The 26,904-nt window shown below is 44.7% G+C and overlaps 1 protein-coding gene across 4 annotated transcripts; it reads left to right on the top strand.

The window, feature by feature from the left end:
- The first annotated feature begins 1,198 nt into the window (after positions 1 to 1,198).
- Positions 1,199 to 26,024, top strand: Elk (Eag-like K[+] channel). 4 transcript variants are annotated; one of them, XM_076823365.1, is made up of 16 exons: positions 1,199 to 1,424; positions 3,389 to 3,499; positions 13,918 to 14,151; positions 15,360 to 15,491; positions 16,109 to 16,236; positions 16,434 to 16,662; positions 17,685 to 17,848; positions 18,430 to 18,643; positions 19,385 to 19,564; positions 19,802 to 20,001; positions 20,132 to 20,381; positions 20,461 to 20,723; positions 20,803 to 20,951; positions 21,016 to 21,184; positions 21,260 to 21,632; positions 21,706 to 26,024. In XM_076823365.1, exons 2-16 carry the CDS (start codon positions 3,424 to 3,426, stop codon positions 21,918 to 21,920), a joined length of 2,976 nt encoding a protein of 991 aa, XP_076679480.1. In that variant the 5' UTR covers positions 1,199 to 1,424; positions 3,389 to 3,423; the 3' UTR covers positions 21,921 to 26,024. The 4 variants fall into 4 exon arrangements, with proteins under 4 accessions (XP_076679480.1, XP_076679481.1, XP_076679483.1 ...); XM_076823366.1 differs by having other exon boundaries at positions 21,028 to 21,184; XM_076823368.1 differs by having other exon boundaries at positions 20,156 to 20,381.
- The last annotated feature ends 880 nt before the right edge of the window (positions 26,025 to 26,904 follow it).

The raw sequence follows: 26,904 nt of genomic DNA on the forward strand, positions 1-26,904 counted from the left end.
AACTGAGTCCTCGAGTTGCGGAAAATCGTTGGGACATTCTCGGCATTGTAAGAGAAAGGAAAATCGCGTTCTCCCACCAGGAGCGCGGTTTCCAAAGGAACAATGAATTCCTTTATACAAGCAATATACGACGGTATATCTTTGCAAGCCTGTTCGGCGGTCGGGGATATCAAATATCCTCGAATATCATCACTTTCATAACGCTCGGGGACGTTACGTGTACAGCCTGTCCTGTATTTGATTCCTTCCTGGATTTTCAAACATCCTTAAAGAGTGCGTGCTAACGAAATGACACACGGGTCCCCTCGTATCCTTTCCAGCCGTCGTATTTCCAGACTATCTTGAACCGCTCTTCGTATAAATGAAAATAGACGCTCGTAGAAATAAACGGAACGGTTTTAGAAGCGTTATGGATCGTTCGAGTGTCTCTAAAGTGGCTCGCCGAGGATCTTGTATCGTCCTGTCCATAAAGCGGCGCAGAGTTGACGTCTGCGATAATCTTTTATGGAAGCTTGCCTTATCTCGAAAATCCTCCGTTACGTGACGTTAGAACAGAGATGAATTATTTATAAACACTCGAATTCCTTTAGGTCTGGAACGCTGCAGGGACTTGGCAGGGAATTCTACTCCTTCGACAATGCATCTATCTGCAGCAGTCTGACCTTTGCTCGAGCTATTTCACTTTCACTCTCTATTAGTCGCAAGGGGCAGCGGCAAAGAGCCCGTCGTTTACTTCCTGCGATCGAAGGATCGTAAACAGTAGATCGCGGAGTCTGGGAGGCCGATGTGCAGGGGGTTGATGTGTCGATAAGCTTCGACGGGGCGGGTGCGTATCTCTCCCGCGAAGACAACTGGTCGTGTTATCAATCGTAATCCTCGAAGTAATCATCGAAGACTATGCACACCGACACGTTTGATCCTCGCTCGCGGAGTCTTGACCCTGTTTCACGGCTCGCGGTACACACGCTTTCGGGAACGATCAACGCGCGTGCGTCTGTGGGTTACACGGTTTTGCATCGGTGTACTTATCATCGTACACCCACGTATGTGCGTGCACGTACACGCCCGCGTGGGTGTGCTCGTGTATACCTTCAACGGTTTACCACATGTTGCGCCTTGGTGCGCGGAGCGCAAGTCAGCCAGGAGCCCGGGCCATCAGGATAGAGAGAATCTCTCCCCTCGACTCGGTCAGTTACGCGAGTACCAGCGAACGTTCCGCGTGTCTCCCTCGTTTTCCACGGTAATGCCACGATAAAAGCCTCGATTCTGTCGGGACCGTACGAAAACACGGGAATTCCCTTTTGCTAACGTGCTCAGTGCGAGACTGTGAGACATCGAACCTCGAGGATACGAAAATAGGTGTAGTGCACCCCTACAATGCCTAAGATGCTCGGCCAGTGAGGTGGAACTTTTCTCCCGATAAGGTCTGTATCAGTGACTGGCTTTAAAAATCACTTTTAGTGCTTCAGTCATTGTGCGAGAAATAGTACAGCCACTTGTCATCCGCAGACCGCTACAATGCCCCATGTTCTTTTACCATGCTATTGTGCGACACGTAACGCGCTCCTTATCTCAGCTGAACCGCTTTATCTGAACTTCAGACTGGTCTCCACTTTGAAAAAGGGGACGTTGATTGTTTCATTTTCAACGTTCAGTTGGTGGATAGTGGTGTTGCGGTTAATACTATGGTGTGATTAATTTCATGAAAAATTCACCCCTGTGTATCGATCATTGAGGAGAAAATTGTTTAATGTAGCACGAACAATTGGTATTAAACATTATATATGATTTTCCTCGTTTAAGTGGTTAAAAAGAAGTAGTATGAAAGAAATTTTCGTAGAAAGAATGGACTTAATGAATGTATCCTGCACTCCATCATCTCCTCACACCTGTTACATTGCCAGAATCGCTATACGGTGGTACAGATTTATCACGCAGTCGAAACAGAAGACGACACGTTGGGACCGAAAGGAATATACGAAATCACGAGAGCTTTGCCATTGCACAGGATCTAATTCACTGCTGCCACAGTTTTCGTGCAGAAATAAGCGATAATTGAAAAATTGCACTTCAGTGCTTCAACGAGCTTTTCATAAAAACCCAGTAGTTAATTGCATTAGCCGATACCCCAGTTAAAATGAAAGTCTCGACAGTGGATAATGCTGAAAACGTGAAAGTGAACAGAAATACCTAATTGCTTTATTTTTCACTTCACGTGTTAACACTTTTTCTTCTCGATGTTGCGCGCTCGTGGAGAACATTCTTCTTTTAATTTTAGCATGTTTCCTATTTATAAATGGCAATATTTTCTATTTATAAATTGATGAGTTGTCATTACAGTTTAACCTCGTCCCATATTTCTTTTAGTCGAACCAGTTGGATGCCACTTTTTACCTCCAAAAATAGTCGAACTTTCATTGATATCGTAACGAAATTTGAACCATTTCCGTTAAATTTGTTTCTCCCCGAAATAGTATTTCGCTCGTGCTTGAATACAGAATATTGTAGCGCGCAATATGACGAATGGGGGCAATAATGTAAATAAGTAATTTTGCCGTGCAATTATTATTACCGATGCGCGTAAAATTAAACCGTAGAATACTAAAGCGCATTGAAAGGTGCGCCGTATGAAAGAAAAGTGTAACTTCAGTTGGATTAATTCCAGAAATCGCGAATACCATTGAGCAGGCAGAGTAACAATAGAACTGTCCAATAATGAAAAGCTGCGTATATCACCGACTTCCAAGCATCTCAACGAGACTTCTGTTTGTATAAAATGCATTTCCGTGCCTACTCGGGAAATTGCACCACAGACAGAAAGAGAAATAGAAGAATACCTATGTGAATTTATTGTAACGTTATTGCATCGTTGTAATACAATGCGTTTAAAAATAAAAAAAGAAAGAAACTATAATAGCAAAGGGATGGATGAAAAGAAACTTGAAGAATCATTCAGCGTGTCGTAGCATAAACGTGTTTGCAAGATCATTAAAAGTACCACAATAAAAGCAGAATAAATTCCGTCGAAATCGACGACCGTTTTACGAGCGTGTTATATTAAAACTCCAGTCCAAGAATAGTTCCATTCGACTTTGCTTAGTCTGCAATCATCTATCACTGCAACCGCTGCACCTAGTGCACGCAATCCTTTATTTTCATTGGACCACTGACCTACCTATCGAACCATCGAACCTTTTTTTCTCATGCATAATTTTTCAAGCTTAAAGCACGCCTCGTGCACAGGGCCGCCCGAATGACAAACGACCTCAGCACACTTACGCCTGCGATATACATATGCATTCGCAATCGAAAGTTGCGCGAGATGCATAGCTAGTGCATGGGCTTCGCGTGTGTTCGATTTAAACGAGATTCCATTTGATTTTTGCAGATTCGAGCGCCTGACAGCGCGGCGGGGCGGCCCCAATGCCGGTCAGGAAGGGCCTCCTCGCCCCACAGAATACTTTCTTAGATACTATCGCCACTCGTTTCGATGGAACCCGTAAGTATAATTAATTCCCCTTCTATTTCTGAACACGTCGGATTGAATATAAATATCGATCGCGGCGCGACGTGAAACGCTCCGATCGCGCAGCTCGAAAGACGCCCGCAGTTAATTCTCATCTGAAATTCAAAGGCGAGCTAATCGGGGCTAAACTTTCCTATTCCGCGCGCTCGTGTCGGGCATAAATAAAACAAAGTATAACCAATAAAATTCCGATCACGCCGCGGCAGCGACGAAGCTGCCCACGCAAAGTTTCCAGGGATGTAAAGGGAGCGAAAGGAATCGTGGCATCCTTCGATTAGCCTGGATCTCAACATCCGACGACGACCCTCGTTTGCGCGTCGTCACGGCAGAACGATACGATTTGTCAATATAAGAAGTCTCCAGCGTATCCTGGTAGTCCGAGAGAAACACGATATCCTGATCGATTGCTTCCCTATCCTTCGTACAATTAAACTTCGACGATGTCTCTCTCATCCCTTTATCGCCGAGACAATCGCAAAGCAATTCCATTCGTTGCACCGTTAATAAAACGTTTAAAAAAAAAGTCCCCCCAGATGTTACATCGAACTTCATCAAATTAGGGCTTGTTTCGGCGCGGCGTTGCACCTCCGCGATACAACGTCTAATATGATTCAGGCCCTCGCACGTGTCCCGCTATGTTTACCAATCGCTCGATCAAGCTGCAAATTAATACCGAAGTGTCTCCCGATACTTGCCGCGCCCGCTTGACGTTGCCCCGCTAATTCGTATACCGATATATTACGGGGTCGTGGCATCAACAGCCCGCGAAACCGAATTGTCTCAGGACCAATCGAGCCCCGGCGAATGTTCACGTTCAAACAATTCCGTCGTATGATTACACGCTGCTGCGCGATATATCATATCTCGCAACGCGGAGGAAAGAACGACCAAACGAGACCATTCTGCTAATAATAACGCGCCAGCTATCTCCCCGTTTCTTCCCTCGGGACGTCGACTTAATTACCCTCAACCTTCCCCTTTACGGTGGAAACGTAGTTTCGGATCTAACAGAGAAAATAGGTAATCTGAACTGAAAGTGTTGGATAACGGTTTAACACATTCCCCTGTTCCTTGAGTCCGCGATAAAAATGATAACGGGAAACGACGAGCCGGAGGAACTGCGCGGGAACGTTGGCCATTCCCGTAGAACGTGAACGTTTAACGAACCGAAACTACCCTTCCTCTCTGTATTGAATTCAACCCGCGTCCACCTATTTGGACAATCGTTTTGGACAGCCTTCGCGCTTAACCTTATCCGCTTAGATCCCCTCCCGAAGAGGCTTCGTTTTTAAGTAAAGCCGCTGTGACGTCCGGCGAGGTTAGGTCGTGCCAGTGACATAAACTTCGAGCCTACAAACCAAGTAATACTAATTACAGAGAAAGAGGAGGACGAGGGATCGTCCTCATCATCGTCGTAAGAGAATTACAGAAAAGTTACGTCCTTGGAAAGTAATGGAATCGCATCTTTTTTCTGCCCGCTCTCTCCCATGTTTCTCAGACGCTCGCGAAATTGCATTTCTGCTCCGTCCAACTAATCTCCGGCGGTGCATTTCGATTTAATTGCAGGATTTTAAATCGGGGATATCTACTTTTAACCACCTCTAATTTGTCTTATACATTTAGACACGCCGCCCTGTCGCGTCGTTAACACCTGACTTATGTAAACGGAAGAAGCCGGCGACACTTGCGCAACGATGGATTATTATCATTCGCGTAAGAATTAATTTCGTAGGAACATCTGGCCCGCGGTGTTAAGACAGTTAAGCCTCAGCTATATTAATATGTACGTCAGGATGGAAAGTTTAATTCTAATTTATACGCTACATGTTCCCCTCCCCTATTGAATTCGAGATCGAGGAGGCACGCTAACGATTGCAGAACGATCCTCCACGACTTCCTACTCTCTGCCACTCGTGTTATCAGAACATCCTTTCAAACTCGATTTGCCTGATCGCATGCAAAACCGTGTTTGCGTTAGTTCGAGTAACTTAGAGTAGTGATCGAGTACTTGCTTGTTCACCACACTTCCGAGGAGGTGATCGTGCCGTTATAGCACGATGTCTCACCGCCTCCGAGAGGATACGAGTATACGACGACCCTAGAATTATGCCATTACCGCTCGATCTTGCCCGTTCCATCAAATACTCCAGTTACACTTCAAACTCCATCGCTCTCCAGGAAACAGAAATATCGCCTGCTCCTGGGAGCTGTCATAAAATAATCAGTAAGAGGGTATCAACGACGGGGTGACATTATTTACCGATACAGGCAACGCCAAGGAAACCGGTGCAATTACGCGGACAGTATAATTGACGTCTCGCCCCCTCGGCTCGCTGTTTTTTTCTCTCACGCGATGCGTGTATCGATTCGCTTGATTCCGTGGGGGAAATAAAAACCGAGTGCCTAGCCGCGCATCGATGCAAGTTCGCGACCTTTCCCCCATTGTGAGCACTCCGATTTCGGCGGTGGAAAAGGGAAATAATTGCTCGTTAACGAAGCCCCCGAGTACCTATCCGTGGATATTTTTGGCGCTCTCTTTCTTTCTCCGAGCGTGTTTGGCGGATCGCCAACTGGGGTAAAGGATGGTTGACGACTGTTCAAACACTCGTTTGTCTTTGCTGACCAAGACTCATGGAGGGCCAATTGGAATATTCGTTTTAGCGCGCTCTTACGCGTCTATCTGCGGTTTTTTTTATCGATTCCAAAGTGCGCCGCCAGAGGCAGGAGTTTGGTGGAAATAAAAGTCCGCGATAAAGCCTACGGACCGACAAACACTCGGCGGCAAATATTTTCCGTTCAACCGCGAGCAATAAATCTGGCTAGTTTTATAATTATAGTGAATTATAAATCGCGAGCGATAGGTTTGAAAATTTCTAGTTCCCCGCGAGTTAAACCTCGCGGGATTTTGCGCCGTCATTTCAGCCCAACCGAGAGCGCAGAAATTTTTGATGGAAAATTTAACTTTGATTTCTCGCGTTCGAATCCCTTGATTGTAACGCTGGAGAAAGCGGGGAAAGTCGAAGCGAAGGAGCTTTACTTAATTCAGTGTTACCGCGGCGAAGTTTTCGAATCGAAGGAAGCCGCGGGAGTTCCGTGCAACTTGAAATTAAAGCAACGTTAGTCGTATTCCAATACCCGACTTGAAGGGATGCACGAACCCCTCGATCGCGGCGTATGAATTCTCAGTAATATGACCCTCTAGTTTTATCACCGCCGAGTCCGTCGACCCCAGGCGGAGCATGGAATATTAATCTAACATCGGCGCCGCGAAAATCGACCTTATTCTAACTGCATACATATTTGCGAACTGGTCGCGGCACGTTCAATCGCGATCCCCATTCAAATATAGTTATATATGCATTTCGACGCAAAATACATACAGGACACCGCATGGACTATCGATAATTTATTAAATCGTGTTCGACCGTGCTTAATTAATAGAAAAGTTGTACATTAAACTGTACAAATTTGCTCGCTGCTATTCAAACAGTTTATACCCGTCGCAGATATTTACTCTCTCGACTACCCTTTCGATGGGGTCCCATTTATTAAACGAGATATTGCGATCGTGCGGGGATGTATCCCTTGGTAACGTCTGTGAAACGCAGAGAAACGTCTCGTTTCGTGACCTTAATTCAGGATCATTAATTTCTTCTTAACGATCGATCGAGCCACTCTTCTTTAATTGTTCTCCTTTGGCGTCAGGTCTAAGTGTATTGATATCCGTGTTCCCCCTATTTCGCGTGGGGATTGTGCGTAATTCGAGGGAATGGCGAAGGGTAGATATATATCGGTGGATATTATCTCGAACGGGAAATACAGTACCGTATAAACTGCGTTCGTCAAACGTTCGCGCGGCCCGCGAAGAAATTTCGCGCAAACAATGATAGAGATCCTATCGCGTAACGTGATTAATTTCCCATTCGCCTGTCGATTAAGCTCGGTAATCCGAGATTTACGATGTTTCCTTGTTACCGGGGAGCGTAGCCCGCAGTTCGCAAAGTGTTCTACAATTTAGCGGAGAGTTTCGCGCAACTTCTACTGTAAAGGCAGTTCCTAATAAAATAGCCTACCGAGCATGGCCGAGTCACAATGGACGTCGAGTGGCAACAAAGAGAGTGAGGGAGGTCAAGAAATCTCTTTGCACACGTAGAACGACCTATTTATTCGTCGCGGTTATGCTCTGCCCTTTGTTTGCCTCTATTTCCCTGGAAGAAATTGACAATTGCGATGTACGAAGCTGGGAGGGCTGAGCAATTTCACGAGGGGCGGACAAGAGATTTAGAACAAAAAAAGAATGCTCTTGCCGAGGAATATCTGATTTATTCGCCGCTGCCTCGGGGGAGCTATCTCCTCCAAAAGAGCAGAAAAGCCTTTACCGAAAACCTCCTTACAAAGTCCCCGCAGAACATAAAGCGGGCGAATACACCACACGAATATAGTCCTCGCTGAAAAGGAGAATTAATGAAATTAACTAAAGTAATTGGTAGCGACGCAAGCAGTGGGTGTCCAGTTCAAGAAACTTCACTCGCCAATCCAACGAATTCTTTCCTCAGCCCGAGAGAGGCGAATTTGTCTGCAAGTAGTAACGGTCAACCATATGTCAGCCGAGAAATGAAAACGTACGGTGCGCTACACGTACCACTGCTGAATGTGTCTCCCCGAGCTTATCTGCCAAGATACATTACGGAGTGGCAGATTAAATGTAAATACGGAAGGGGGTGGCATCATTCCACGCCAGATATTGCGAGCATACCATAAGAAAAACCGACTGAAATATGGAGGAATTGAAAGCATAGCACGACTCGATATCCCTGACAGTTTGAAAGTTACAATTGAACGTCGGGTCTGTGATCGCGTATATTCCGAATCGCTATACCTGTCACGACGTCTGCGTGTATATTTAACCCGCCGGTAGAAGCTCCATGCACTTCCTAGCGAATTCAATGCTGCATATCACCGTGCCGACCTCAAAACTTCTGTTAATAGCTAGCATTCGCTACAAATAAATGCCTCGAGGGCAGGGTCGCTACAGGGTGTTTCTATCATCCGCGATACTCGCGGAAAGGGAGCCGATAATGCGGCAAGTGTTGATAACTTTAATTCCGCGCGCTTCTGTAGATTTTCCTCTACGTCGCTTTGAATTTTAAGACTGGCGCGAGAGGGAAACACGAAGCCTCCAACTCCGGGGGAAAACTTGCACAGAACGCGCCGGTATCTGTGTAATTTCGCCACGTGCTGCGAATTAATTGCACCGCAGCCTTACGCGACAGTAAATTTCATAAGCCTCGCGAGCGAATGGATCCCCAAGCCTTATCTAGGAGCTGAGCCCCGAGTTTCGAATGATACGCGGCATCGAGCAAGGACAGATCCGCGGCAGTGCACGAATCTTAATACGGATCGATCGCTTGGAAACGAAACAACCTAGATCCCCGAGCAAATAACGCGTAATCGGGATTTATCCTCGGCGATATCGCGAGCGACATGTGAACAAACATCACGGGCTCCTTAGCTTCCCGTTACGATAATTGCGCGATATTCCCGCCACCCTGGAAATTGACAACGATTACGCGACACGGCCCGACACATAGAACACCGTGAATCCCTTCTGACTGGCGGAACCGCCCGGGCGATCTAAAAACGGAATGCAGGGGAACTTTGACGACGAGAATTGCTCGGGTCATGGCGATTATATGGAACATTGAATTTCATAGTGCCCCATTAACGTGCTCTAAATCCAAGTAACACGGCTCGCGGAGAATTTCCATTCGGCTGCGACCATCTCTAAATGCGCGGCGGAAAATTTGCGCTCGATCGGCGGACAGAATTTTCAGAAATACTCGCCGCGATAGCGCCGAGGAAAAATGCATTCAACCTGTCGGGGTTTCGAGTATTGATCGGTATGGGGGAGCTAATGATTGCTCGATATCGATGGCACTTATCTTATCGCGCAACAATCGACGATTGTGACGAAAGATAATGACGCAGTTCCTTCCCCGGGACAGATACGTGCGCTCATCGATTAAAGTCGTAGACTCGATTGCTTTCCAGCGTAATGAAAATATGGATACGCCCGTTACCGCGTGGCTGCTCTCGACGGGGACAAATCGTTTACGGTTTACTGTGATCCTTCGATATTGCATGGGAAATGAAACTACTGAAAGGCAATTGCGAGACATTGTCACACCGAAATGCGAAAAATATTGCGGACCGCGAAGAAGTAGTCGATAACCGTTCAATTTCCCCGGCGAAACGCGCTCGTTGGTCGACGAATGAAAGTCCATTCGCGGTGGCCCTAAATCGGACGGCCGAGGAGGTTTTTCGAAAGGGAACGAGCAAGTTACTCGATATCCGGTAGGAGAGCTGGTATGGGCTCCCTTAGGTAGAGGACTCGATACTTCCAGGCTTAATCTCTTCATATTCCGGTCTAAGGAAGGCATTCTAAAGCAAAGGGAGAGCTAACTGGTAGGGTAAAAGAGGAGACACCGGACTCCGATGAGGAAACAGGAACCGTCTTTTATTTCAGTCATCCTTTTGAAATAAAAATCCACGGTTTCCACCCTTCGTTGTAACTGCGCATGATAGAAAAAGGAAGATACTTAATACGTAATATGTCTGAGGTGAAACGAAGACGCTTCGCTCAATTCCCAGGTAAACGTGTTTCGGTCTCCATTCAATTGCTATTCTTACGGTAGACGTATGAAACAGGTATTGGAAAAGATAGGTTCGGTAAGTGGAGCCATTCTTGGCGCCATCCTGGCAACGATCGGCTCGCAAAATATCGACGGTAGGCTTTCGAGTTTTCCGCCCCGTGGGGAAAACTCGCCGGAAGGAGAAACTTTTGTGAAATGAAGCAATTTAAAGAGCGAAACGAGAAGCAGGCCGTTCCATTTGCCCCTGCAATTCCACGTACTCGAAATTTCGTAGAGATCTGATTAGGAGGAGCGGTACACCGCGACCTCACTGGAAATTGCTGAATTATCATCGTCACCGACCTCAATCATGGGTGATAAACTTCTGCTAATGAGTCTCTCCCCTACTCTGCCTCTTTAAATTGCGTCGAAGAAGGAAAATTATAAATACGAAATGTTCATCTCTATCGTCGACGGGAAGCTCGATGTTAAATATGGATTAATTAATGATTCCTTGATGAAACAAGAAGAAAACGCGCGTAATCCGGAAAATAAGCTTAGCCCTCCGAGAGGCGGAGAAACGTGACACGAAAGATTTTCATTAACTGTTCTTCGGCCGTGACAAAAGTTTTCTTGAGCGACGGGAATATTTTCGGTTGCGGAGTGCAAAAGAAACTGTGACTCTGCTCGCAATGGAGGTCAACCTTTACGAGGGCCTCGCAATCCTTTCAAGAATATTACGTTCGCGACAATACGCGGCACAAAGAGATTACAGCTTCCAGATACCATTAATGTTATGAGCAGAATCTTTTCCAAGTAACCGATACGACTTCTGAACGGAACTGTATCAGCGTTTCCCGATTCGTTCAATAGAATTAATCGAACATTCTCGAGCGGACCAAGATGTTCTCCCAGATAGTGCAACATAGTGCAACAGCATCCTGACATATGGAGCCGAGAGGAGAGACAGCTCGGTGTATCGAGAACAGGCTGATACAATTAGCTCCGTGGGGTTTTCTCTTCCTTATCCGATCTGCGCGGTAATTTCGAGTTCAATTAAGCCACTTTCCTGTATTTCCTACGATTAACGTTCCGCTGCAATTATATCGGATTTATCCGTTAAGCGTTCAACCGAGGTCTCGCTGCCCTCGATGCCGAAGAAGCCACTTTTTTTCCGGGATAACCTACACACGCGTGAATTGTAATCCGCGGAACGATAGATTAAGAATAGAGCGGGTGAAAAAGCGCGGCGCAGGGGCGCTTCCCTTTATTTACAGGGACTTTATCGAAGTCCACGATACGTGATGAATAGCGCAAGGTCGGCGTGTGTGTACCGGTAATGCCGACTTTTAATCCGCAATGGCCACGATATATCGGCATTGTTAAACATGAACGCATGGTTTTCATTACCACGTGAACATAACACTTTCGACACGTTCGTAAATATTCAAGCAAGCAGCACGTTTTCTTAATCCCTCCGGCGCATCGTCGCAACAACGGCGGCTATCAAATCCTACGTTCCTCCCGGGCCCGCTGGATCGATTTTCGTTGATTCCGCCGAAACGGCCGCGATAAAATTCAATTTATCCGTCTTAAACGTCGACGGTGAACAGCGCGATGATATAAGGCCTGCGCACTCTACACAAATCACCGTTGCAAACACGTAAAACAATCGAGCGTATTTAGCGCGGCGCAAATTTAGCCGCATTAACCACAATAGTTACGGCACCGCGCCGTCATATCCACTTAATTATTTTGCGGTTACCGGGAACTATGGCCAGGAACTTGTGACGTAGTTATCGCTTTTCAATTAACGGCCGGAAAACACGAAAATGTGTTTGCCCACTTTGAAATACGGTTACAGTGCCGAAAATATTCGCTAACTGCGCGCGGCCGGATTACTGATCGAATTTTAGCGAATTATTTCCAAGCCGGATTTGCACGCTCCTGACGAGCGAGGGAAATGAAATTTATAGATAAAATGAGCTGTTTAAATCATGATACAGTGTTCTACTTTGCTTCCAGCGAAATACTTGTATCAATATCTTCTTCTAAGCTCTCCGCGTGAAAAATTAACAATTCAGGCATTCAAGAACCCGCGGCGTCAGGAAATGGAACGTGTGATTTTAGTAGAACAGGCCAAGAACGTGGAAAGCTTCCGTGTTTGTTTTCCCTAGAGTAAGTTTTCTCTTTGATGCATAGCTACCATTATAAAGCCCCATATTTGTTTAAGATGCGCTTTCCATGGACTACATCCATCTTTACTGGGCCGCTTAATTATTTACGATCTTCCCTTCGCGTATCGGTTTATGAATTTTCATCGCATAAATCCAGTAGATAGCGTCCAGGGAGATTGTGCGAGCAGCGAGGTGCGCGTTTCCCGCGCGACTTTTAAAATTAGAATTCTTGAAAGAACTTTCAATTGCATCTTTGTCGGTAAGCAGATTTTCTGGCAGTTGCCGTTGAACGCGCGCACGCTTGATATACACGACACAATCGGCTCCATTAGTCTTTGCTTCGACTCGACTGAAACTGTAGCGTTTACACCGCTTTTAGAGGCTGATGCGATGATCGTAAACGCTGTCGTTGTCGTGACCACGAGTTTATGCATGCTACTATGCCTGCGTGTAACAGGACTGGATATTCAAACGATGATTTCACGTACTTACTGGGAACGGATTAACACGCACAAAGACAGCTGTGCGAGACCTCGCTTTAATTAAAGATTAGCCGCGAATTTGTTATCCTCAAATTGTATTTTTATCCCGCAACCCTTTGTGGCCGAACTAACTATTTTCCGCGCCGCGTAAAGGGCGGCATAATCGCCAGTCACCATCGCACATTCTACCAACTATGAAAAAAAAAAGTTACTCCGACATTGTTTGGCCGTGCCCGTCCACCGGGAAAGCGAAACTTTCATTTAGCGCGAAGCAATTTTCTTTCCTCGAACCGCAAATGAAGCATTCGCGGAATTAAAGGGACTTAGGGGAAGTCGCCGTTCGGTGAAATCTCTTTGGTAACCATCGTAGTCATCGAGGTTCTTCTCAAGAACAGGAAGCGTGGGAAGTTGGGATCGCTGGAGGCTGAGAAACGATGAAAGTGTTTCAGGGGTGACCGTAGAATTAAAAATAGTATACCCGTCGCTACCCCGAGAGAGATTATGCGTGACGTCAGTGACGTTGACAAAGCTGTCAACCAATGAACTGTGCCACACGATGCAGTCATGCATCAACTTCTTGCGTCATGCGTTTCACGCAAGTGATTATCAAAATGTTGTTTACCTGTCTCGCTCTTTACTCCGTCCCTCACCACGCGACGTGCTTCTTATTGTTAGACGAAGAAGCCGGCGGATATGGTAGGGAAAAAAGTGGGAATGGTGTTGAATACGATTCACCTAAAGCGACTGCCGAGGGTTAAAAGTTTAATCAAAGCCGCGGTGTTTCGTTCGCTTTCAGCCCCTCTTCTTTACACCGCCCTCGTTCGTTGGATTGAATCGCCACGTGAAAATTGCTACGCTAGAGAATAATTGAAAGCAATCCCGATCCACGCGGAATTAATTTGTAAAATTTGTGGCTACCGCCACTATAGGCAACGAAAGCACGATTCGATCGAAAGCCAGCGGAACCATGACGAGCTTACATTGCGCGGGCTTTTTTCTTCAAAGGAAACTAGCACACGGCCGACGGAATGTAAACAATTGGCCTTGTTACGCGCGTGAGTCCCTTTAACTGGATACATCCCCTATTGTTTTGTTGGCAGACAGCAACTTTGTGCTGGGAAATGCGCAGGTTCCGTCGCTCTACCCGATCGTTTATTGCTCGGACGGTTTCTGCGAGCTGACAGGATTCACGCGGGCGCAAATCATGCAGAAAGGTTGCGCTTGCAAGTTCCTTTATGGCCCAGAGACGAAGGAGGAGGACAGAGCGATGATCGACAAGAGCCTCGAGAGCAAGACGGAGCTGAAGATGGAGGTCGTGTTTTACAAGCAGAACGGTAAGATTCGCGCGGTACATCGATTCGGTGTTACGAGGAGCAAGACGGAACCAGAACTTTCCAATTCTTCTGTGCTCAATCGGTTAAAAAGATACTTGCATAGAATCCGTATCCTCGATGCAGCTTTACGAGGCAGAAGGCGGGCAATTACAGGCAGTGGTATACGCCAGTGCTTAATCAGCCTTCCGGTAGTAACTTCAAGTTTGCCTGCGAGCGCGCTTCGTTTTAGTAGTTCGACCTGCTTTTCTTTCCCGTTCGATCTTCCCTACTTCTTATTATTTCCAATCGACCGTGCGAGAAAAAAAATTGGAAATGGTCGGAATAGGTTTAATTTATGATTTACGGTACGGTGACGTTAGAATTCACGATTCAACGTGATTAGTCGAAACGATACGGTGGCAACGGGTGCACGAAGAACACAGGTGCAACAGAGTAGCAGTTTAATCCAGCTAATCGATTCCATCAAGTTCTATCGCATTTGTACTATTACAACTGCAGATATTTACAGAAGGAACTTTGCCTGTTCATCGAGGATCGGGATTTCAGAGTCATATTTAATTAGAATGAATTTAAGGATGTATCGAATTTATCTTCAAAATGATACCAAGTTGATGAAAATTTGTGAGATTGTTCATTTTAATCTACCTGATGTGCTCCAACAATTTTAAACGAATTCACTAAACGGTTGCTGAGGTATGAAGATTTTAATTTTCACTGATTTCACACGCACACTTGTGCAAAGAGACGATCTTGACAGATAAAACAGCTGGAAAAATGTTGAAGAAATAGTACCAAAGTTTTTAATTTTTTTGTACATGTAGTATATGGATAGATGAAAATATCTGCCGAGTTTCAATTGTTTTCACTACACCGTTTTAAGGAAATAAATTATAACTTGAGAAACTTGTGAATTCAGGGCATTTTACTGCCAAAAGTTTAGCAAATAATGCTTGAAAAAACATTTGTAAGGTGAAAAATACCTTTCTAGGAGTAAAAATAAGATTCCAACTGTCGTTCGAGATCCTTACAGTTACATTTACTATGCGTAAGACGTAGATATTCAAGTATTTCAAACTTCGTATACTTTTGTCTAATACTGTACATCCGACACATCCTTAAGCACACACGTCGCGCATGAGAACTGCGAGAGTCTTCTACTTTCCGGAATTAGACCATCGCGAGACTTAGTGTGTGATTTCAATTCGCAGGAAGTCCATTCGATTGCTTGCTAGACATTGTCCCGATCAAAAACGAAAAGGGTGACGTCGTTCTGTTCCTGGCGTCCCACAAGGATATCACCCACACGAAGAACCTTCAGCTGTGTGAGTTGCACGATAGTGGTGAGTTCTAGCCATGCTTCGCCGCTGAAACCCCGGCCCTGACGAAACGATTTTCTCTGGAATGCATTTCGATCGACGTGACTGATGAATTGCATTCCAAAGTACCCGAGCACGGGCCCATACGTCGGGTATGGATTAAACGTTACCAACGTACAATGATACCTTTTTTCTGTGCGTGTACTTAAACGTTTCGTGCCTCCTCCACCGCGACCACGCAACACACGCTGCACGTAAATGCAAGGCTGTTATCCGAGGTAAAACACCGAAGAGCACAAATCACGAGCCAGCCAACAACGAGTGTCGAATAGTTTGCTTTTCTAGTAGAATTTACGCGTCACGCGGTTGCACGTGCTAGTAGTTCCTTACAAAATCAGCTTAGACAAGCCACCGTACATATTTCGCACACAGATCAAAGATATTTTTACTGCTCCTGCTTATTCTCCCGAGATACATTTTGAATAAGTAGGACGAAAATGAAGGAGACCGTAATGCCGTCGACTTCTCCGACTGTTCGTTATAAAATTATACTATACCTGAACTTCGCGACTGCACGCCGAGTAATTTGCCAACTATAAGTGGCAAGAAATGTGTATGGCAACGGTGCGATTGCATTTCAGATGCAAATGGCAGCCTCGATCCAGAGGCACCGGCGGCTAATTATGGCAGGAGAAGAAGCCGCGCCGTCCTTTATCAACTATCAGGCCATTACAAACAGGACAATAAGCACAAAATTAAGTTGAACAATGTAAGTGATCCGCCCTTATTCAGAACACCAGCGTTCCCACCTTTCTCTCTTGGAAGGGCCTAAATTCTTTTCGTGTAGGTACATCGCAAACAGTTTTTAGAGTAAAATTGAAGGAGAAATGTCTCTCACTGTATACTCTACACTCTGGATGCATCCATTGACAAAATCACAAGACTATCGTGTAACTATTATTCTAGAATCTCCTGCATTCCACTGCAGCACCCTTGCCAGAGTATAAAACGACAGGAATCAAAAAGTCTCAGTTCATCTTGAGCCACTACGGCGGCTTTAAGTCCTGCTGGGACTGGTTAATACTAATAGCGACCTTTTACGTGGCAGTGGTCGTACCTTTTAACGCGAGCTTCATTAATACCGACAGGCCTACGATGGTCAGTGACGTTGTCGTCGAAGCTCTATTTATAATCGGTGGGTACCACTTCGCAATTTACTTTTACCATGCTAATCAAGCGAACACCTCTGAGAGCTGGAGATCTCATGGCAGAGGATTTGCAGCGCGATAGGCCTAAAATAATGGAATCCAGAATTCTCGACATATCGATTGGCATGCTTTCAAAACAATTCAGCTGAGAAGAAACGAGAAGGGTGCCTCTTTTTATCCCATCGGTGATTCGAGGAGCTCGTTAAGTCCGAAGCCAACGAATTCCCCCCCTCCCTGTCGACGTCCTAGTCGTTGGGGTTAGGGGCTACTGCCACTCAAAGCAGTTTTTCACCAACACAGCGAGATTCACTTTACTTTTTACGCGTTTATTTATTTCTTCACACGGAATAGCTACGAGAAGACGGGGATCGATTCTCTCCCCTCTGTCCCTTCCCTCGCCGCGAATCAGACTCCTCGAATCACCTCTTAGCGAGTGACGGATCTGCTCTACAAACATCGGGGATTAACTTGTCGCGTTGAATATCGAGTACGAGGATCGCTCGCGGGAGAACTCTCGACGGGTGTTCGACGAGGCCGCGCGCCTCCCTTTTGAGAATGACAATTGAAATCGGATCTGCCAGCGTGCCGGAAGGAACTTTCCGTCGTTTAAAGGTCTCTTCGCGACCCGCTCGCTAAATTCGTTCCCGCGAGGGAGCCAGACATTCGTAACCATAACTTCCTATGAAACTACTCCGACTGTCCAGTGCGTAAGCGAGCGTGACGGGAGAATTTAGAGGATGCAGAAATCCGCTTTGCAAATGGGATTAAAAGCAGTCCGTCCCTCGAAGACAAAGTTCCTTAACGCGGCGCATTCCCGTGTAGCGAAGTACGAAAGGACGAATACCGTAAGAGCACTTTATCTCTTTGAGCTACAGACCCGGCGTCTGCTCTAGCATTGATGTTTCTACTTGCCTGCGCTAGGCGCTCCGTCCCGCGCTCGATAACCCTAATTATCAAGATCGCGGGGAACGGTAGAATAATCCGTGCGATGTATTCTGCCCTTCCACAGATATCGTTCTGAACTTTAGAACGACGTACGTAAGCAGAAAGGGTGAGGTCGTCAGCAATAGCAAAAGCATTGCCATCAACTATCTAAAGAGCTGGTTCGTCGTCGATCTAGTCGCAGCTTTGCCCTTTGATTTCCTTTATGCCTCTGACGTTTACAGCGGCGAGGTGAGTGCTCATTAATTATTTCGAAATGTCTTCCAATTAACATCGTACCGGGGATCTAACTAGTCAATCAAATTGATTCACGCGTTGCAAGCAGTGGAAATTAACGCCGTTGCGCATTATTAAGTTCTGCACCTCGATTACGACTATCAAAGGTATCTCCCGCGTCGCCGAGGAACGTAAGAAATCTAAGCGAGCAAAATACTGCCCGCGCGGTATCCAGAAGCGTATCGTGAATAGAGTTCGTTTACCGAAGGTCGATATATTATTAAGTCGAACGCGTATTTTCACTGGACCACTGATACTTTTCAACGTAAGTCGAGCACCGTACCTCGGCGATGAATGGGTACAATCATCCAACCGTCGTAAGTTTGCAGTCCTCGAGGACTCGTAATTACATCGATTGCCATTACGTCGGATATTCAGAATATGAACACTCGCCGTAGAAATCTCTTTCCTTCCAGTGACTTGCAATATTCCTCCTCGAATCCAATCAATAGCTAATACCGTGGAAAATCACCATTCACGTTGTAGCGATGGGGTTCTATCTTTAAAATGTCCGTAATAGCGTGTTCTTGCCGTAGGAATCGGGGCACGGTAACATCCATTTAGTAAAATTGACGAGGCTACTGAGGCTCGCGAGATTACTGCAAAAGATGGACAGATACTCGCAATACAGCGCCGTGATTCTGACTATGTTGATGCTATTTTTCATCCTGGTGGCGCATTGGTTGGCCTGCATTTGGTTCGTTATCGCGGAGAAAGAGAGGCTGAGGAACGACAGCGATTGGGACCTCGGTAAGGCCACTTTTCCTTCAACAGTATTTAAATCCACGTAACGACTGTGGAATCGACAGAATTCCCGTTGAAGTTCGCTTACTTCGTCGGTCGACCGTTCGAGCACGGTCGGACCTCTGAAACAAAGAGCTCTTCTAGTCGTTCTGGGTCGTGCCACGTGTAGCCTATCCCGTATGTACATACATGCTTAGATATACAGATTGGTCTCCCGTGCCTCATTTCAAAGAACTTGCCTTCGGAGAGCTTTTGGATCCTATGTGGAAACCGCCACTCGAGAAAGTTGGAGGTGTCCTCGCGCCGGTCCCGTAAATCTTTCCCTCTCTTAGGAGAAACTGTAGCGCGTGATTTTACACTGTGAAGGTTTTCCAGCAGGTGTGCGCCCGTAATGCCATTGCTCTTTAATCTGCTCGCGTAAATTAATAGCAGGATATTGAAAGGCACGAAGAGAGGGCAGAAGCGGGATTATATCTAAGCACGTAGACCTCGATTGCTTCGCAGACCTCTTACTCCAGCCACTAGGCGCTATAAAGCCTCAATCTGTTATCCACCTTGAGTGCGCACGTCCGTGCATCTTACTTCGGTGCGATTGAACAGATTTTATCGGCTCCGGGACACTTGTGACCGACATTTCCGATGACGCGTTAGATTTTAAAATTGTGTTAATATTTAAGGATCGATGAACTGGAAGATAGCCGGCGCAAACGAAGGCGCTCGATGCTAATCGAGTGAATTCGGTTTCAGGCTGGATACACACGCTGGCGGAGAGATTAAAGATCTCCGTGCAGAACGTAACGCACGCGGAGAGTTACATCACGGCGTTGTATTTCACCTGCAGCAGTTTAACGTCCGTGGGATTCGGCAACGTCTCGGCCAACACGTTCTCCGAGAAGTTCTTCTCGATCTGCACGATGCTCATTGGCGGTTAGTAATCACACGATTAATCGATATGGTGCACGTTAATCCGCGGGGGGGGGGATCGTCAATTGATTGTTGGGTAATCAATTATTGGCGCGCGCGCAAGCTTTGTACGCTCGCCAAGGATTTGCCATTGCACGCCCGTTAGATGCAGGGGGCGATGTTAATTAGTATGGAATAAAGTTGACGTACATTTACAGTAGGGAATATTTCCACACACTGTACGTATCGTGTATGCTACAGCTCTGATGCATGCCGTGGTGTTCGGTAACGTGACGGCGATTATTCAAAGAATTTACTCTAGAAGATCATTGTATCAAACAAAATTGCGGGATCTCAAGGATTTTTTCGTGTTGCATCAGATCCCCGAAGAACTGAAACAGCGAATGCAAGACTATTTTCAGACCATGTGGTCCCTGAATCACGGTATCGACATAGAGGAGGTAAGTTTTGCAGAGTGCTACGGGATTAATTAGGATGCGCGAGGATGCTAATCGTGTTTGTAACGTGATCGCCCATTGCGCCTGATTAATAATAGATGGGTAACGAGACGAGACATACTAATCCTTTTAGACCCTTAAACAATTTCCCGAGGAGCTCAGGGGAGACGTTTCGATGCATCTACATCGTGAGATCTTAAATTTACCAATATTCAAAGCCGCCTCGCAAGGCTGCCTGAAACTGCTCTCCCTCCGCATTGGGAACAATTTCTGCGCGCCCGGCGAATTTCTCATTCACAAAGGGGATGCGCTTTCTTACATCTACTACTTGTGCAACGGTTCCATGGAGGTCGTGCAAAACAATATGGTCGTTGCGATCCTAGGTACCTACGTTTCGAATTAATTCTACAGCTACTCCGCACAAAGGCCGATGCCATAACCGTTGTTTAATTTCTGTCGCAGGGAAAGGCGACTTAGTGGGCTGTGATATAAACGTGCACCTGCACCATGGCACTAACGGGGGTGGATCTGGTGGCGCAGGGCCCACGGACGTCGTAGTCAAGTCGAGCTGCGACGTGAAAGCGTTGACCTATTGCGATCTAAAGTGCATAAATATGCAGGGTCTGGTCGAAGTGCTTCGATTGTATCCGGAGTATCAGCAAGAATTCGCGGACGTTATACAACACGATCTTACGTACAACATAAGGGAAGGATACGAAGCGGAGGTAATCATCTCTCTTCCAATACCGCCGCGGAGTACTAAGAAGCTGTCAGAACTGCTGAAGCAACTTTTTCAACTTTCAGCAAGAGTCAGATATGAACGGACCATCCGTAACCCTACCATCGATCAGCGAGGACGACGAGAATGCCCCCGAAGAAGGAGAAACGTCGCCTCTATCGCCGCCAAATAAGTCACCCCTGCACTCGTCCAGTCCGCGACACACCAAGTTCAGGTGAGTTACTTGAAGCGCCAGTTTTTTATACAACTTGTAAGCGTATCCTGATATCGTGCGATAGGGATGAATACAGAGAAGGAAGGAGGCCAGGAAGGGGTGTCCTAGTCAGAGGCAGAGCGGCGCAGATAATTGCTCAAGAGTCTATGGAGGAACACATTCGAGGATCGGTGGAAAGACTCGACACACAATTCTCTGCCCTGCATCAAGACGTGATTGCCCTCAGTTGCCAGGTAAATTCACATTGCCGTGAGAAGATGTACAGGGTCCTAAGAAGAAGACACTCACTCTCTGTCATCCGGAAACAGATCAGGGACGCCATTCAACCTCTCCAAATGCTGACATGCTCGCCGCGAAGTAACCCGAATTTACCAACTCCTGCCAACCGTGGGAGCGGCGTTTTAGCGAGAAGTTCGTCTCATCCGCCTGACGCTATCTGCTGGAACCCGCCTGCGAGATTGTGCGACGTGTCCACGCAAACGGAATGGCCCGCAGACTTGTTCGAGTCCTGGGTTAAAGCGAATCCTCATCGAGTCCTCAGGATCCTCGAAATCGATCCAGATGTTCTTCTGAGGCAAGCAACCTCGCCGACACCGTCGCCATCTTCTCCTCCACCGCCACCCTACGAACCCCTATCACCTGTTGTGGGTACACCACCGCAATCGCCGTGTCCACCCCAAGGTAATTGTTTAAAATGAAACACTATTCTTCCTATTACGACTGTGCAACTAATGTTCAGGAATTACTGTTCCAGGAAACGAGAATTTCGTTTTTAAAAGTAACCACGGAGAACGACACATTCCTCTCTTATATAAATCACCGAAAACCACCGCCTGGGATCCGGAGAATAAAGTGCCGCATCGATTCAGCGCCGGCGATGCGGATAACGCCTCTTTGTATCAAGCATTCACTACACTGCGTCGGCTACCGGAATCGCGATCGTTGAAATTCGACCCATTCGAACATTGAACATGTCTAGAAACATATCAGGGATGCGAGCCGCATATCGCAGCCCATGTAAAGAGAACACGCGAATGAAAGCGATGATTAAAGTCGACGGCTGAGAGAGGGAAAGAAGCAGAACCGTGAAATACTTTAAGTGTTCGGATTCATTCACTTTTCGTAAACCGGTATCATGGAATTCGAATGGTCTGTGCATTTTTTACACAACACGAAATAGAGGTACCGATACTTACATTCGGTAGATGCAAACTGTCCTAGTTACTCTAACAATCTTACTGCAATAGTTACTTCTTAGGTAAACTATCTTATCTCCGGAAATTCGACGATTTCTGTTTGTGGGCATTCGATCCCTCGTAATCCGATTGGAATCCTTACACCGAGGCACGTGTACAATCATAGAAATGAATTTAGCAACGAACCCGATAATGCTTGTACATTTTTTTCGAAAGTGAAACTTCATTCAAGCTGACCGATCAAGATACGTATTTTTCAGTCGACTCTTCTAATGTGAATACTTGGAAGTCGGGTATCGATGTAAATATGTATTGGAAACCTATTGTTCTCCGAGAATGAATTTCGCTCGTATCATTCCATACACGTACGTGTTGCTGTGATTTATTAAATCTAGTTAGCGAAACTATTTCGTTTAAGTCGCCGCGAAGTATCCCCGAAAGTATATTAAAAAGAGACGAAGAAGAAATAACGGGGACGTTCTTTCGCGACGATTTTGCTGTTAGTAAATCAGTGAAACATGTTCAAAGACGTAATAATTTTCGGCTATAGGAAATGTTCAGCGTTTAATAACATCGCGGAGTCCTTTCTAGAACGAGGGGACTTTAAAACCACCGGGGAGAAGGGGACATTACAAACTTTAGCGTAGCAATAACATGCACAAGAAATTTTTCGATGTACCGCCGACGTCCAAATTAGATGGTAGTTACTGTAAAGTAGCCGTAATTCGAGAGCATTTATAATACTATCGCATTAGAAACGATGTTGGTTTCAAGGTAGGTAACATCTCCAAGGTAGGTACACACATCGTAGATAGAGATCAACCGATTCGAAAATGAATGTATCATATGAAACTGTAACCGCGCGAGTGTATATCCGATTGTAAGTAATTCTTAAACGGATTCAATGTAAATAGTATATCGCTATCGAAAATATGTGATAAGGCACGGCTTTGGCCATGCACGACAATTGTATTCGTTCACCCATCATTGCCATTTGTGAACGTCCTTCGGTAAGGAAGATTGCTCGCGAAAACGTAGCATTTATAGTCCGAGCAAAGTCAACTGGCTGCCCAAGACCGCTGAGAAGTCATCCCCTCCACAATATTGATCGCCCGGACTCACTACATCATCTCTGGTTCCTTCCTAACGCTGCAGTTCAAACGGGGAAGGAAGGTAACACAGTGTAAAAGGGAAATGGTCTTTCGTAGCCAGTTGATTTTGTTCTTACAGATCCTACATCTCAAAGAATATAGAAAATGGAACTAAATAATCCTGAGCAAGTACCATGGGATACTTTAGACAAATTTTGGTCCCGAAATTTAGTACTACCAGAGTTTTGCCAGAGTTTTTCTTTACGTAGATACAATTATTACAAAAGAATAAAAAATTTTAAGTGAGGATTACAGACTCCGCGGCACAGAAAAGTTAATAAAATTCAAGACACCTGCTGCGGTTTAATCTAGCTTCGAAAATACAAAAGATCGTGTAATAGGAGTTCTTTCTGAATAATCATTGAGTTAATTTTATATTGTTACTATTAAACGGAGACCAATAATCATAGAATCCCGTGCTATCGTAGGAATGGATTTAGATGACAAGAAACGAAAGCATGTATAGTCATAATAACAATCGCTGTTTCACAAATGTCAATGAAAGCGGCTGTTTTATAAATATTTCATATATTTTGTTATACTATTTCTATGCTCCTCACTTTATAATTCAAGCTAAAACATATTGTAACGTTGTCTAACCCTACTTCACGTATTATACTACTTTTTACACTCTTCGAACGACTATAAAAAGGAAATGTTCGTCATTTAAGCGTGTACGAGAATGTCGGTGAGCACAAAATACAGTTATTTCTTAAACGCGCGCACTCGAGTGCGCCCGAAATTGACGAATTTTCGAGCAACGTTCAAAACGTGTACGATTATAACAATCGGTATACTAATTCGGCATTGTATTTACAATTAAACCAGGTGAAAAAGAGACGAATTGTTATTCGTATTAGATATGATAAAGTGTAAATCATCGATGTATGTATATACAATATTATATACATATATATACACCTGTACGTATCTAACGTTCCCCTATACGAATCTAGTCGATAAGTTTAACGTCAAAACGAATGTGCAGAGATATATCAAATTGTTGAGGACACTTAGCTAAACTTAATTAAATTTTTTATCGTAAGTTTTTTAACCGAACTAGTTAGAGAACTTCGAATCAACGGCCTTAAAAATAAAGATTTATTTTTTTCACTACTCTTAAATAACAAATGGATAACGATCGGGAAAGTGTGATTTCTACGCGACTTACGCCCATGGCTTATCGTTTCAGCCTGGTATCAAATTACAAAACACTCCGAAGCCTCACTCCACTCGAACGCAACGGGAACGTATCAACCGAATAAACAAACGCGTACGAATAATCACGGATGTCTAAATGCAATACTTTTTCAGCGTATCATTGGATAGAATCGTAAAGAAGAATAGATATTCTCAAGGGTGTCGAATATCCAATTGATTCTGCATCGTGTGAAAATATCAATGTTGTACAAACGCGAGAGAAACGGAATATATTTATAATTATACTGTCCGAGAGTAACGAGATCTTGAAAGTAACTGTAGTTAACGAACATATTTAGCTTAAAACAAGCGAAACTCTTTTCAGCAATGCTTTCACCGTCGAAATTTCAGTTTTCATCTTGTGCCTATTGTAGAAAACTTTCTGTTGCCATTATTTCCAACAAATGCCGTTGCACTAATGTGCATATTATACTTTTTAGCGAAACAAAGAACAAAGTAGCAGACACGATCGATAAGGAAAGCCAAATGACTCTTCTGAAATCTTTCAGGCGTTTGTAAATATTCTTAAATGCTTATTGTACAGTGTGCATCGTATAATTGGAATCCTTTGTTCATTCGTCACATTATAAAAAAGAAAATGACAAATAAAAATAATCACTGAAGTAATCGCTTCGTCGAATTTTTGTTGAAAAACGATTGATCTTGATCTTATCGTAATGAATTCGCAGAAAGGTTGCTTTGAAAAAATGTACGAACCCATGTTTTCCTTTCTATTAATTTCGAACTCTTTGATAGAATATAGCTACAAATATTCAGATTTATTCTGTACACCTGTTATACACACATTTCGAAAATGCGACATAACGCTTTTAATGTATTTATGTGAAAATCAGTGTCACTGATACATCGCCATGATGTTAAAAAAAGTTAAAAAAAGTTCCGCACGATCAAACCGCACATTCACGATATTTCGGCACGAATAGATTGCCATGACTATTGAAATGTGTAATAAAACATCAAGAATCCACTCACAGCACAGTTTATGAGAATTTTTGTACAAAATCAATCATTATTCGTAATACAGATCGCGTTGCTTTTCATCAGTACAAATATATCGGAATTTAAACTTCAACGGACCATTGCTACACTTCAGAAAGACGCTTCGACACTTAGACTATCCTCGCGATGCAAAACTATATCGAATAAACTACATTTTAAGTGAAACAACCGGTGAACAGAATTGCATAGCATTGTCTTCGCGGCCGACGATGATGACGTTATGTCGCATTTTCTTATGAATATATCGTGATTTCCTTTGCAAATCTATCTCTTAGACGCGTATTGAGTATCATGTGATTGTATTTGACTTACATTTTAACGAAGAGAGGCCTGTTTCCCGGCATTTCCCTCAAATCCACCTGTAGCCTCTCAGAACACGTTCACCATAGTAGCATGCACCGAACACGACTAATGAAGACAATGGGTCGGTAACTGCGATCGTTAAAAACGCCATTACCACCTCGGGCGGCAAACTTGGTAAACTATACGACGAACACTTCCGATTATTAAACTTATTGTAAAAAATATAAGAAATGTAAAGCAAATCTTCTTATACTTTTATCTCACCTCCTTCTACCTTTTCCTTTGAATCTGTACTTCATTTCTCTCCTTGCAATTTTATTTATGAAAACATTTTTAACCCCAAAACCGTTCAAATTGTAGTTGATACCTGATACAAAAATACTATTTTTAACTGTTCTGAATTACGAGAGCGAATAAACGCATGTATTTGTTTTTTATCAAAACTTTTTTACCGACACTGTTCCCTCCCGCCAGACGCCACGTTCAAATTTCGTGCCCACGGGTCACGTGACTACTTGGAAGTTTCAGTCCTCCGAAAGTTCTTCCACCGTGAGTGTGTCTCGCGCTTTTTTACGAAAATTACTTTGGAAATATCGCGAAGTAATGGCTCGTAGTGTTTTAAAACATAAAAGCGATGGTCGATGAGTTGAAGAAAGTGTTTGTTTTAAGTTCTCTACAGTATTAACTTTCATACTACGAAATATATACGAACGCCTTTTTCGCGCGAGCATTAGACGGGTGGCGTCCATTAATAACCGTTTTGCCGGTATATGAAACATTCTTTTCTAATTGGATTTATCGGTTTCTCGTCCCTTCTACTCATTTGAAATATAACAAATGCTCAATATCACGTTGATATGTAAAGGATGATATTCTAAATAATATCTTTTTACTGTGAGAGATTCTCAGTGCCGATGAAATATTTTTCGGTGGTTGGAGCGAGAGCGGCTTGGTGAGGAATGGAGGGGATAGACGCAAACGGCTCCTATCGAGGTGAGTAAATAGTCAACGAATGGGGAATCGAAGTCGATTCTCATCATTATGGTACTTTGATTGTTCGGAAGAAGCAACAACAATTTCAAT

The sequence above is a fragment of the Andrena cerasifolii genome, chromosome 11 (assembly GCF_050908995.1).
Source record: "Andrena cerasifolii isolate SP2316 chromosome 11, iyAndCera1_principal, whole genome shotgun sequence".
NCBI lineage: Eukaryota > Metazoa > Arthropoda > Insecta > Hymenoptera > Andrenidae > Andrena > Andrena cerasifolii.